Source organism: Phyllostomus hastatus, unplaced genomic scaffold, assembly GCF_019186645.2.
Source record: "Phyllostomus hastatus isolate PE091 unplaced genomic scaffold, TTU_PhHast_1.1 phas_scaffold_182, whole genome shotgun sequence".
NCBI classification, from domain to species: domain Eukaryota; kingdom Metazoa; phylum Chordata; class Mammalia; order Chiroptera; family Phyllostomidae; genus Phyllostomus; species Phyllostomus hastatus.
In genome coordinates this window covers 12,382,050-12,394,996 of record NW_025334013.1, presented here as the reverse complement: position 1 = coordinate 12,394,996, position 12,947 = coordinate 12,382,050, and the positions used below count along the sequence as shown (strand labels likewise).

Sequence of the window (12,947 nt, the reverse complement as noted above, 5' to 3'; positions counted from 1 at the left end):
GAAGGAAGTGGCATTTTTTAATTATTTATGTTGAAGTCCACAAAGAGGTCTTCATCATTATGCCAGTAATCCACATAATTTAAGTGACCAAACTCTTGAAATATATTTTTATTTTTTGCCTAGTTTTTTCTGCTGGAATTATTTTGTTTGAAGCCCCTGCTTAACCATGTCCTGGGGTTCTGTGTTTTATAGTAGCTGCTCAGAGAGATAAGCAGCTGCAGACCTCGGCATCTCCTCTCAGGTTTCTACCCTTGCCTCAGTCATTCCACTTGGAAAACACACGGTAGTTTTCTGTTACTTATCCCTTCCTAGGGTTTGTCTTTTAAATTATGAAATGGCTTGTTTCGTAATTATAAGTCTCATTAATATTGCAGAGTAGAATGATCAAGATACTTGATTTGGGGTGAAAAGATTTTCCCTCTCTGTGTAATTTCTTGGTCTGTATCCTTTTCTCACGTAATTGTCGGCATAAACACCCTCTTGCATAAGTAACTTGAGTGACATAAATGAGGAAAGAAAACTGCACTCATAGTCATTTGATCAATTTAGAATCCATTTGTTAATTGGAACATTCAACTTACCTGTTTAATAAGATATATTTTTGCCCTTTTATTGACTCAGGGTCTAATATATCTACTTGGTGCAATTCTCCTCACCTGATTTTTTAGAACCAGATATAAGTTCAGAGGAATCGGTCTCCACTGTAGAAGAACAAGAAAATGAAACTCCACCTGCAACATCTAGTGAGACAGAACAGCCGAAGGCAGAACCTGAGAATGAAGAAAAGGAAGAAAAGAAGTCCTCTGAGGAAACCAAAAAGGAGTAAGGAGTTACATCTTCTTGCTATACATAATTAAAGACTGTGTAAAAGGACTGTAGACAAGATGGTTTTAAAGTGTTACAACATTGGTTTATGCTAGGTATTTGCTGTTTGGTTTTACTTTTTAGAATTACCATTTGAAATAGGTTTATTATGTAGTTGTATGGCCTATTAGACTGTGCAGTACTTTACAGAAGAGTGAATTTTGGATTTTGAATAATCCAAAATTCATTCCATTTGGCTTTAGAGTATGTTTTTGTGCTTAGAATTCATTATAGGAGTGTCTGATATTTTAAGCAATGGAATAATTTTTAAAAACTTTTTAATTTATTAATTTTAGAGAGAGAGAATACATCAGTTTGTTGTTTCACTTATTGATGCATTCATTGGTTGATTCTTCTATGTGCCTTTACTGGAGATCAAAGCCACAGCCTTAGGTTACTGGACAATGCTCTAACCAGTTGCGCTTACTCAGCCAGAGCAGAGCATTGACATAATTTCAATCAGAAATGAAACATGAGTATACAAATCTGACCTGGGAGACACTTAATCATTGTACTCTTCCCTCTGTGCCAGGAGCGGGTTATTTTTATATGCTTATATTAGAAAACGTTAATCTACAGGGTCCGGCAGAAGTAAGGCCTGCTTGAGTGTAATTGGTAGAGGATAATAATATGGGTGTAATAATTTATAGTTTTAATTTAAACATTTCACCTAAAATGTTATATGGTGTGCTTTGAGTGTGATGTTGTTAATGTTAAAGAGTTACATGCTTATGATTTTGTAATAAGAGTTTATAATTTAAAAATTATTTATTTGTGCCAGACCCTGTATATCAAACCATTGCTGGAATGACCTAAAACTCTGTGTATGTTTGATGACGTATTCAATTGGAGGGTGACTTTGAGAATCTGAAAACAGCCCTGGCTGGTGTGGCTCAGTGGATTGAGCACTGGCCTGTAAAAGGGTTGCTGGTTCGATTCCCAGTCAGGGCACATGCCTAGGTTGCAGGGCAGGTCCCCAGTAAGGGGAGTGTGAGAGGCAACCACACATTGATGTTTCTCTCTCTCTCTTTCTCCCTCCCTCACCTTCTGTCTAAAAATAAATAAATAATTTAAAAAAAAGATTTTATTTATTTACTTTTAGAGAGGGAAGGGAGGGAGATAGAGAGAGAAAGAGAGAGAGAGAGAGAGAGAGAGAGAGAGAGAGAGAGAGAGAGAGAGATCAATGTGCGGTTGCTGGGGATCATGGCCTGCAACCCAGGCATGTGCCCTGACTGGGAATCAAACCTGTGATACTTGGATTCGCAGCCTGCGATCAATCCACTGAGCTATGCCAGCCAGGGCTAATAAATAAATTTTTAAAAAAATCTGAAAACAAAGTTTGCTGTTGATAATCTGTACAGTGTAGTGGAAATTCTTTTTTAACTAAATTTTTTTGCAAGACAGCTGGTAGCATTTATTTTATTCTCTTCATAATTGGTCAGAACAATTAGGAATTACTTTTTAAATAAAAGAATAACTTAGTAATAACTGTACCTTCTGGCCATAATCCTCAGGGAATCCTTTATCCCAGTTTTGTAGATACATGTAAAGTCTTGAAGTTTTAACAGCTTCCCTGTGTTTTCGGTTCATGTAGTGCTGTTATTACATAGAATAATTTGTGTAATGCTTTATGTCTCACAGTATTGTTTTATAAACATAACTTCATAATTCTTTTAACAGCCTTGTGAAGTGTTTGGTATTATATTACAATTTTATAGCTGAGGAGGCTGAGACTCAGGTCACTTGCTAGGATCATGTAGCTATATGTTGGGGTTAAAAAACTCAAACTGAAGTTATCTGATTTCAGAGCTTGATCCTTTCCAGTGTACTAAATTGCAACTGTTTTGTTGGAATGCATTTAAAAATTCTGGTTTTTTACATGTGCTGGCTGTTTATACCAGCACTAATTTATAGGACTCTTCTCTCCTGTACCTAAGAGAAAACACCTTTTTGGTTTATTTATAGTACCATGTTTTTTAAAATTTGTTTTGTTTAGTTTAAATTGTTTAAAATTTTACTTATTCCATTTGTCAATTTAATGTGCAAGTAAGCTAAAACATTAATTTTCATTTCTCCCTGGTCTTTTCCTCTTTCTAACTTTATGGCTCTTTCTGGAGAGTTTATCTTGCACAGTAACAATTCTTTGTTTTAAAGAGAGAAAGAGCAGCCTAAAGAAAAGGAGAAGAAAGTGAAAAAAACAATACCTTCCTGGGCTACTCTTTCTGCCAGCCAGCTTGCGAGGGCCCAGAAACAGACACCGATGGCTTCCTCCCCACGTCCCAAGATGGATGCGATCCTAACTGAGGCCATTAAGGCAAGTTTTTATTTCAAGCAGTTCATCTTAGATTTACTCTGTTCATCTTTTGCTTATTTGAAAATGGCATACTCCTGTCAGATGCTGGAAATCTTGCTCTGCTTCCTAAAAGAGTTTTAAATAGAAAAAGGCCATTGTGAAGTTTATGTTTTAATAATATAATTATGTTTGATGAGCACTGTTAATTTTTTTATTTATATTTACTATAGCAAGTATTTTTAACTTGTCTTTAGATTTCTGTACACAGTTTACTGGTTGAGTATAGTTTTTATTGAATATAATAGTTTAATATCTAAACTATTAAATATTTGTATAGTTGACAAATATTTAAAACTAAAAACTATACTCAATGTTAATTCATTGACAAATATTTAAGGACTAACTGCTGTGTCAGGCAGCTCTACTAGTGATGTAGCCTAGAAAAAGACAAAACAAGGCCCTTGCCCTTCGGAAATCTAATTGTGCCTCAGGGTAAGTGAGTAACATTGAGAATTTTTATTTTTAAAAAATTTACAATCCTTAGGTCCATTTTTAAAGTTGAGTAATAATTGTTAAAAGTTATCTTTCAAACCTGAGTTATAAAAAATTCTCTTGCTACTTTGCTTCATTACCTAGCCATTCCAAAATACTTGCAAAATTATCCTCCTTGCATAGCTTTGTGACTTTGCTATAATCCATTGACTTTCATTAGCTTTACACAATCAAGGGTAGTTTTTTAATTTTAATTTAAGGTTATCTCCAACCTGACCTTGCTGGGTTTTGTGTAAATTGATCTGGTTAATTTTGCCTTGTTTATTTCATGTGATCAGGTGGTAAAAGGAGTTAAAATAGAAGCCATAGACCCCCTCATTTCAGAGACCCTGTCCTTAGATCTGAAGAAGAATTGGGGAGAGATACACAGATCAATTTAACCAAGGGTGGTGTCTAAAGGAAGGAGCAACCTGGTGGTCATCCTCAGAATCTGAGAAAATAGCACTGACACAGACTGGACAAGGGTTTGCCCTCAGACTCTCCCTGCACTCTCCAAGAGTGCTCTCAGCTCATTAAGAGAACTTCCTTGTTCTACATAGCTTGACTATAGTAAGCTCTCTTTTCTTTGTTGTCTTCCTTCAAAAAGTAGGGTAACAGTGAGGATAGAGAAGGGACTGAAATTTTAAAATAGTGAAGCAGAAATTTAAAACAGTATATAATCAGGCTTAAAGAGTAGTTTGAATATGAGTGTGTGTGTGTGTGTGTGTGTGTGTGTGTGTGTGTGTGTATTCTAAGCAGTGTAACAAATCATGATTTCAGACCACTGATAGAATTTTCTGAATCAAACGAGAGTCTTAATGTCTACTTCCATCTCATTTTAGCATTACAGAGTTCTTTTTTTGCCTGTTTTCTTTTATGTTTTTTTAAAAAACTAAGACCAGGAATAAGCAGTAGTTTGTAATAGGTCAGAGACATTTACTTGAAGTAAGTGGACCCATATTAACACAACTTGTTTTTTGTTGTAAAATCTTTTCCGGTCCATCTATCTGTGAGTTCTTTTTTGTTATTATCAAAGTGTATAAAATAACACTCAATGAAATCTTTGTTTAATGTAAATGAGTTTGTACTACATTCATTTTTATAGACAGTGGCAACATAAAATTCGTGGTCTGGCCCATGAGATAAGTAACAAATGCTGTTTGTGTGCTTCGAAATGTAAAGCATTTGAAAGAATTTGCTACCGTTGTGACATAATGACCTGCTTAAGTCTTCCATGGGCGCTAGTCAAATGGAATATAGATAGAATGGAAACAAAAGAGGGCACTTCACCTTGCAATTTAATGCTCCGTTGTTATCCAAAACTCCCCTTAAGACTGCTCCCTGGTGGCCAGGGGGGAGGGAATATTGGGGGAAAGGGGGAAGGGTTTATAGGAACAAGTATAAAGGACACATGGACAAAAATGGGAGGGAGGTGGAGAGGGCTAGGGGAGTGGGCTGCGATGGGAGTAAAAGAGAAAACTGTGCTTGAACAAAAATTAAAATAATAAAGATAAAAAAAAGACTATGCTCTCTGTATCCAGCTTTATGGCATCTATTCAGTGTCTTTGCTTATGTTCTCTGTTGACGTGCACACAGAGCCTGCAGGGGGAAACACTGGCCCTGGTATGCCAGAGCTTGCTCCGAAATATGGGCCCAGTCTGTGATCCAGCATTCTGCTTTCCTCATTTTAAAGCTAAAGATCTGTCTTCTAAATACAGAACCGAATTAAAATGGAAAGAGGTTCCTTAACACACAGAATGTTATTCATGTGTTGTATCTTCTCTTTGGTGTTTTGAACAATTTTAAAGTAATTGTTGCAGAAATATTTTAATCATTTCTCCACAGCCATGATGAACTGAACTGAAATACTGTTTATTCTCTTCTGCATTGTCCATTATTAAATTCACTTCTAAAATAATTGATTTTAAAAACGTATGTCAGCTTTGCTGTCTAATGAGAAAAAAACAGCTACTTTAAAGTAATGTGTATGGTTTGGTAAATCTGTTTTCTAGGCATGCTTCCAGAAGAGTGGTGCATCAGTTGTTGCTATTCGAAAATACATTATTCATAAGTACCCTTCTCTGGAGCTGGAGAGAAGGGGCTACCTTCTTAAACAAGCACTGAAAAGAGAATTAAATAGAGGTGTCATCAAACAGGTATTAAATAGTTGTTGGTAATAAGATCATTCCAACGTATAAGTCTATATTTAGTAACATTTAGGCTTTTTGTGACATTTTTGTTAAAAATAAGATAACATAATGAAGTGCTTAAGCTTAACCTAGTTTTATTATCTGAGACTCAGTTTCAGAATCACTGCCAGTTACCTTTTATAACAATAGGGTAGATAGTGCAATTATTTTCTAACTGCTTGTATATGTAATTGGATTTTCTTTGGGGGTTCCTTGTGCTTGAGATCATAAAGTGCTGAGGAGGAGGTGTGGGGTTGAGGGGTCCTGTCATCGCAATAGCAGAAATGGTCATTGCGTTTGTCTTAGATTTTAAAGCCTTGCTTCGTGACTAGACTTGTTGCCCTTATAAATGAGCTTTGTAAATAGGTTCATCTTTACTTAATGATATCTAAAACTATTCAAGTTTGTTAGGAGCATGAGAGAAGCCTGAGTAACCTGAGACTAGTACTAAAACCAGAATTGATTTCAGGCATAAATGTGTGTTTCTTCACATAGTACATCACAATATTGCTTAGAATCATGAAAATCTAAAGCCAAAATGGACTTTATCTTATCTAAACCTCTTCAGAGGTTCAGAGGTCTAAAGTAACTACCAAGGTCCCACGGGAGAGATGAAGATGGTTCTAAGGACCCAGTTCACTGCATTCCCACAGTCCTCTTGCCTTTCTTCCATACCTCTCTGCATAGTTTGGTTAATGTGGGAAACTGTTCCTTTCGGGCATTTAAACTCTGTTTAGAACCTTTCAGCAAGTACTTAATTGCACAAGTGTATATTGAGTGTCTCCTTGTTCCAGGTGCTCGGGTGTCAGTCAGTGAGGAAAACAGATTCTTGCTGTGTGGAGCTTACATCCTGCAGCAGCTTTTTCCGAATGTTGTAAAACCAATATTTTAGTGGCCTTTAAAATAATCATCAATTAAAAGAGACTATCTAACCAATATAATTAAAACAAATGCCTGTCCTATATCATAATGTATGTTAGCACAATTTATGAGCTGACTTTATGTTTTTCTTTATGAAAATATGGTTCGTGACCTATTCTTGCCTCATAGCCTCACCCTCCATTTGATGCTTACACATTTTATAGGCTAGAAGTATTTTAGCTGGACTGCTATATTCATAGCAGGGTAGGTAAAGCTAAAGTATGGGGGACTCGGGTTAATGTAAATCAACTTTCAAAGTCTGAAAGTGCTTTGTAAACTGTGGAAATATGTGGTGTGACTTACATAACCTTTCCCGTATGCAGGAATAATCTCTAATGGGCGAATTGTGGGAAGCATTATGGCCCGAGATCAACTAGGCTGCAAACTTTGCCAGTTAGCTATCTTCCTTTCAAGATAGAATTTTGTGTTTTTTTCCATTTTCCTCAAGAGATTGTGTGCCTTCCTTCCATGAGACTTATATTTTTATTTTTTGAAAGTTTATAGTAGACTGTTTAATCTGGTTTCAGCATTCTTACCCAGTTTTGTAGACGAAGAACCAAAAGCTCAGAGATTTACAGGGTTGTCCATTACTGAATAGCTAGATGGTACCATGCATAGGATTCACTCCTAAGTCTTTTGACTAATCCATTGGGGTTTTTTTATTTTGTTTTTTTTCCTCTGACAAGTCGAGCAGCATTTTACAGTAGTTCTTGTATCACTATGCCCTGTAATTTGCTTAATCTGGGATAAAGTTATAAATATGAATACCAGAATAATTTAAAATAAAAATACTGGTTATTGTAACTAAAATTAATTTACTTTAGGTAAAAGGGAAAGGTGCTTCTGGGAGTTTTGTTGTGGTCCAGAAATCCAGAAAAGCCCCTCAGAAATCCAGAAACAGAAAGGTAAGAAGTCTGTTCCACAGTCTGATGGTTTGCTGGGATACTCTTCCTACTTATTCAAAATAGCAGCTTTGTGCCAGGCACTGTGTCAAACTGGCCTTTCTACTAAGTCCTAGAGAGATGACAAGTAATTTGCTCATTAAACTAGGAGAGGCAAATTGGCCTGTTCTCATTCAGTATTATACCCCAAAACTATATCCAGAACCAGTTTTTCTTCTCTTTTTTAATAAATACTAAGTGTCCTCCCCAAGATAAATAATTTCATTTATGGAAAATATATGATAATAAAGTGAAACATCGAATATTTCTTCTATGTCAGTACTTGAAATCATGAATACTTCTCACATCTTTGTTTTAACAACTCTGAAGATTTTTCTTTTTTTCCCCCATAAAACTGGCCAGTACTTTCAAAGTGAATTTTTGTACACTATTTTTGAGTACTCCATGATCCTTTTCATTTTTTGTATTGAAGGCTAAAAATGATTTAAGACCTTAAAGTCTTATTATTCCTTTTTATTTAACTCAGTCTGAAATTTTTTATCTTAAATTACCATGCAACTAACATTCCACCACCATGATATGGTTTGTTTGAATGTGAAGTGATAGTTTTGTATTGGTTGGTTGGTTGGTTGGTTGATTTGACAACCAACTTAGAAAAGCCTTTGAGTTGAATACAGAAACATTTGACCAGAGAAGCTATTTATTTTCTAATGATAATTTTGATACTACATTTCAGAACAGGAGCTCGGCAGTGGATCCAGAACCACAAGTAAAATTGGAGGATATCCTCCCACTGGCCTTCACTCGCCTTTGTGAACCTAAAGAAGCTTCCTACAGCCTCATCAGAAAATATGTGTCTCAGTATTACCCTAAACTTAGAGTGGACATCAGGTATGACATGTTGGTCTGCACTGTAAAGCACAGATGTCTGTTATTCTCTCAGCCCCTTTTCGTGGGAAAGGAGAAAGATGAAATATTCAATGAGGGTTACTTATCACTGAGCCAGGAATAAAACTTTTTTTGGGGTTTAATTTTTTTGTCCCATTATGTGTTCTTTTTCTTATCTCCATATAGAGTTTCTTTTGAAACCCACACTGCTTGTTAACTTTTGTAAGACCCTGACAGAGTAACTCTTTCATGATGATAGCTGCTAGAGTATTCAGCCTTAAGCAGTGTACTCTCATCTGCTCATTATTTTTTATTTTTTTCTAATTTTTTTCTTATTGTGGTAAAGTACACATAAAAACACATTTTACTATTCTTAACCGTTTTTAAATGTACAGTGCTTAATGGTTTTAAATGTATTCATAATCGCTTCCATCACCACCATCCATCTCCAGAACTCTCTTCATCTTTTAAAACTGCAGTTTGGTACCCATTAAACTAGAACTCTTCATTTTCTTCTCTTTTCCTACAGCCCCTAGTAACCACCATTCTACCTTCTGTCTCTGATTTTTCACTACTCTCCATACTTCATACAAGTGGAATCATACAGTGTTTGACTTACTGTGACCATGTTGTTTCACTATGATATCCTCAAGGTTTATTCATGTTTCTCATGTGTCAGAATTTCCTTTTTAAGTCTCAGTGATATTGCATTGTATGTATATACTACATTTGGATTGTCTGTTCATCTTTCAATGAACACTTGAGTTGCTTCACATTTTAGCTGTTACAAATAATTCTCCTATGAACACTGGTGTTTGTATCTCTTTGACACTGTGCTTTCTGTTCTTTTGGGTAGAATTGAAAATTCTAGAAGTGGAATTGCTGGACCATACAACAGTTGTATTTTTAATATTTTGAGGAATCACCATACTGTTTTCCACAGTGACTATACCATTTTACATTCCCACCAGCAGTGTTTAAGGGTTCTAATTTTTCTGTATCCTCACCAATAATTGTTATTTTCTGTTTTTGTGATAGCATTTTTAATGGGTAAGATGTAGTTGATATTTAATATATTTTATTATATATTTTTTAAATATTTTATTTATTTATTTTTAGAGAGTGGGAAGGGAAGGAGAAAGGGAGAGAAATATCAGTGTGTGGTTATCTCTCACGTGCCCCGTACTGGGGACCTGGCCTGTAACTCATGCATGTGCCCTGACTGGGAATCGAACTGGCAACCCTTTGGTTTGCAGGCCTGCACTCAATCCACTGAGCCACACCAGGCAAGGTATTTTTCCTTTACTTCTGTGAAATCATATTGGCTTTCTTTACCTTTGACTGTAGTGGAGTCCTCTTGTCATACATATTTTTTTTCTTTTTAATTTGACATGAAATTTAACCATACAAAACTGGGCCAAAGGAACAAGAAAAATAGTTTTATAGTATGAGTTGTCTGTAATTGCTCACCATAATTTTTGTTCTCCTACTTTCACTTAAACTCACTTCTGTCACACCTTATTTTAACCTCACCATTTTACGTAAATTACCTATCAGTGTCACCTGTCACTTCCATGTAACAAATTTCAGTGGTTCAGTGGTTATTTGCTTGTGGTCTCTCATCGGCATTTGACAGAGAGTGACTGCCACCTGCTTGAAACACTCTTTACTTGTTTTTCAGGACACTATGCCCTCCTGATTTTCCTGTAACTGCACTAATACTTTCTCAGTCTCCTAAGGTTTGCTGATTTCCCATCTCTTGACTCCTTAATATAGGAGTGCCCCACAGTTAGATCTTAGGCCTCTTGTCTTTTCTCTCCACATTCTCATGGTAATCCTTTTCACTCTTGATGCTTTAAAACTACTTGTATACTACTAATTTACAGATACAGAAATCTAGCTCATACTTCCCTTCTAATTCCACACTCATAAAGAAGCCTATTTGACATCATCATCAATGTGTCTAACTTGACCTTTCTAAAACTAAAGTCTTGATTTCCCCATTTCCCTTCACACACCGCCCCCCCCCCAAAAAACAAACAAACAAACTGTACCTTCTGTATCTCCATCTCATTCAGTGGTAACATCATTTTCCCAGTTGCTGAGGCCATAAGGTTGGGTGCGTGCTAGTCTCTTTTTATTCCGCACCTATATCTAATCTGTAAACAGTTACTTCAGATCTGTCTTGAAAATATATCTATAGACTGTTATCTCTACTGTTAACACTCTTTTTTTTTTTCCAAGCCACCATCATCTCTTATCCATGTAAGAGCAGTAACCTCTTAACTGCTTCTCTCACACTCCTTCCCCTTCAGTCTGTTTTTATTTTTATTTTTAATTATTTTATTGTTGTTCAATTGCAGTGGTCTGTATTTTCTCCCCACTCCCACCCCCATCTGTTTTTAATAAAGTAGTGAAAGTGAGACTTACAAAAAATGTGAGTTAGATCATACCACCTTGCTGCTGCAGCCTCCCAGTGGCTTTCCCTCATAGTTAAAGCCTGAGTCTTCAGAATAATTTACAAGGCACTACACTTCCATTGCATCTCTACTACTGCCCTGAATCTCCTACTACTCTTTCCCCACCCCTCACTGGCTTCACAGCCTTGCTGTTCCCTTTGCCTGGGTTGTTTTCCCCCTTAATCCACTTGGCTTACTCCTTCACTTCCTTAGGTGAGTCTACTGTTACCACCACAGACCTGCTTTGACCACCCTACTAGTTTTTCAAACACCTTATATTGAAAATTTCCAAACATACACATATGTACATAGTAATGTACACTTGAAACCCATGTGACCCTATTAACCAATACCACCTCAATAAATTTAATAAAAAACAAAAAATACACATAAATTTTAAGGGAACATAACCACATAATCATACTAACATTATTTCTAGCAAAATTAGTAATTCTTGCCCTGGCTGAAGTGGCTTAATGGGTTGAGCACTGGCCTGTGAACTGAAAGGATTCCCTGTCCAGACACATGCCGGGGTCGAGGGCCAGGCCCCCAGTTGGAGGCATGTGAGAGGAAACTGGTAGAGGTTTCTCTCACACATTGGTATTTCTTTCCCTCTTTCTCCCTCCCTTCCCCTCTCTAAAAAATAAATAAAGGTGGTTTTTAAAAAATAGTAATTTTTTAATATCCCATAATGTTAAAATGGTCCCAGTGGTCTCCAAATTTCTTTTTCTTTTCTTTTTCTTTTTCTTTAAGATTTTACTTATTTTTGGAGAAAGGGAGGGAAAAACATCAATGTGTGGCTGCCTTTCGTGTGCCCCTATCTGGGGACAGGGCCTGTAACCCAGGCATCTGCCCTGACTGGGAGTGAAACCAGCGACCCTTTGGTTCGGAGGCTGGTGCTCAGTCCACTGAGCCACACCAGCCTGGGCCAAAATTACTTTTTACAGTTGTTTTTTCAGGTCAATATCCAGACATGGCCCACGTGTTGCAGCTGGTTGATAGGATCACCTAAATTACATTTGCAACCTTGCCCTCCTTTCCCACCTTTCAGACCTCTACTTCTCTGCCTTGTTTTTCTCTGTAACATGCATTACATTCTAACATAATGACATATTTCATTTGCTTTTTCTAAAAAGGTAACCTGTCTGTCCCATGAAAATGTCAGATTCTTGAAGGCCAGGATTTTTTTTATCGGTATTGTTTTCTTCCGTTTTCCCCAAGCCTAGCACACATTGGATGCTTAAAAAATTATTAGTCGAATGAGTGAATGGATGAATATGGGTACTTCACCTGGGTATTCCAATTCCACTCAAGGGACATAGGCCCTGGAGAATATGAGATTAAACATGAATTTCTGCTTCCATATACTGGAGGCTATAACGCTTTGTGGCTAAGCAGAGACTTCGCAAGCAGTGCCCTTAGGTTTAAATTCTGATTCTGTCATTTTCTAGCTTTATATGTCTGAATGAGTCATTTGTTCCTCGATTTCCTCATTGATAACTAGTGTTTAACTCACAGGGTTGTTAGGAGGCTTAAATCTGTGAGTACATGTTAAGGCTGGCATGTAGTAAGTGTTACAAGTATTAATTTTCATGGTATGAGCATGAGACCATGCTAAATATGATTCTGATGTTTAAAGACAGCATTTTTAATGTAATATACAAAGCATTTCAATTTAATAAAAATGTGCAACCGTAGAGAGAAAACTTTGAGTTGGCCTCTAAGAAGTTAGTTGCCTTTAGAAACTTCTGAAGGCAATTGTCATATGACATTAGAAATCAAATTTTAAAATTGAATCCTAGTGTATCGTGAACTTTATCATACTCTTTTTGTTTCCCTCTCTACCCATCCCAAAAATGAACATAGCCCAAGATTCAATTTTATGCCCAATATTTTACTC

At 36.5% G+C, this 12,947-nt stretch overlaps 1 protein-coding gene across 6 annotated transcripts in view; it reads left to right on the top strand.

Moving 5' to 3' along the window:
* The window catches only part of HP1BP3 (heterochromatin protein 1 binding protein 3), a 38,044-nt gene that overhangs the window by 8,252 nt on the left and 16,845 nt on the right, over positions 1-12,947 (top strand). For all 6 annotated transcript variants that reach the window (XM_045858737.1, XM_045858739.1, XM_045858738.1 and 3 more), the window contains 5 exons: positions 669-822; positions 3,019-3,178; positions 5,701-5,844; positions 7,623-7,703; positions 8,437-8,591. In XM_045858737.1, the coding sequence (XP_045714693.1) occupies positions 669-822; positions 3,019-3,178; positions 5,701-5,844; positions 7,623-7,703; positions 8,437-8,591 (694 nt within the window). The remainder of the gene's footprint in view (positions 1-668; positions 823-3,018; positions 3,179-5,700; positions 5,845-7,622; positions 7,704-8,436; positions 8,592-12,947) is intronic.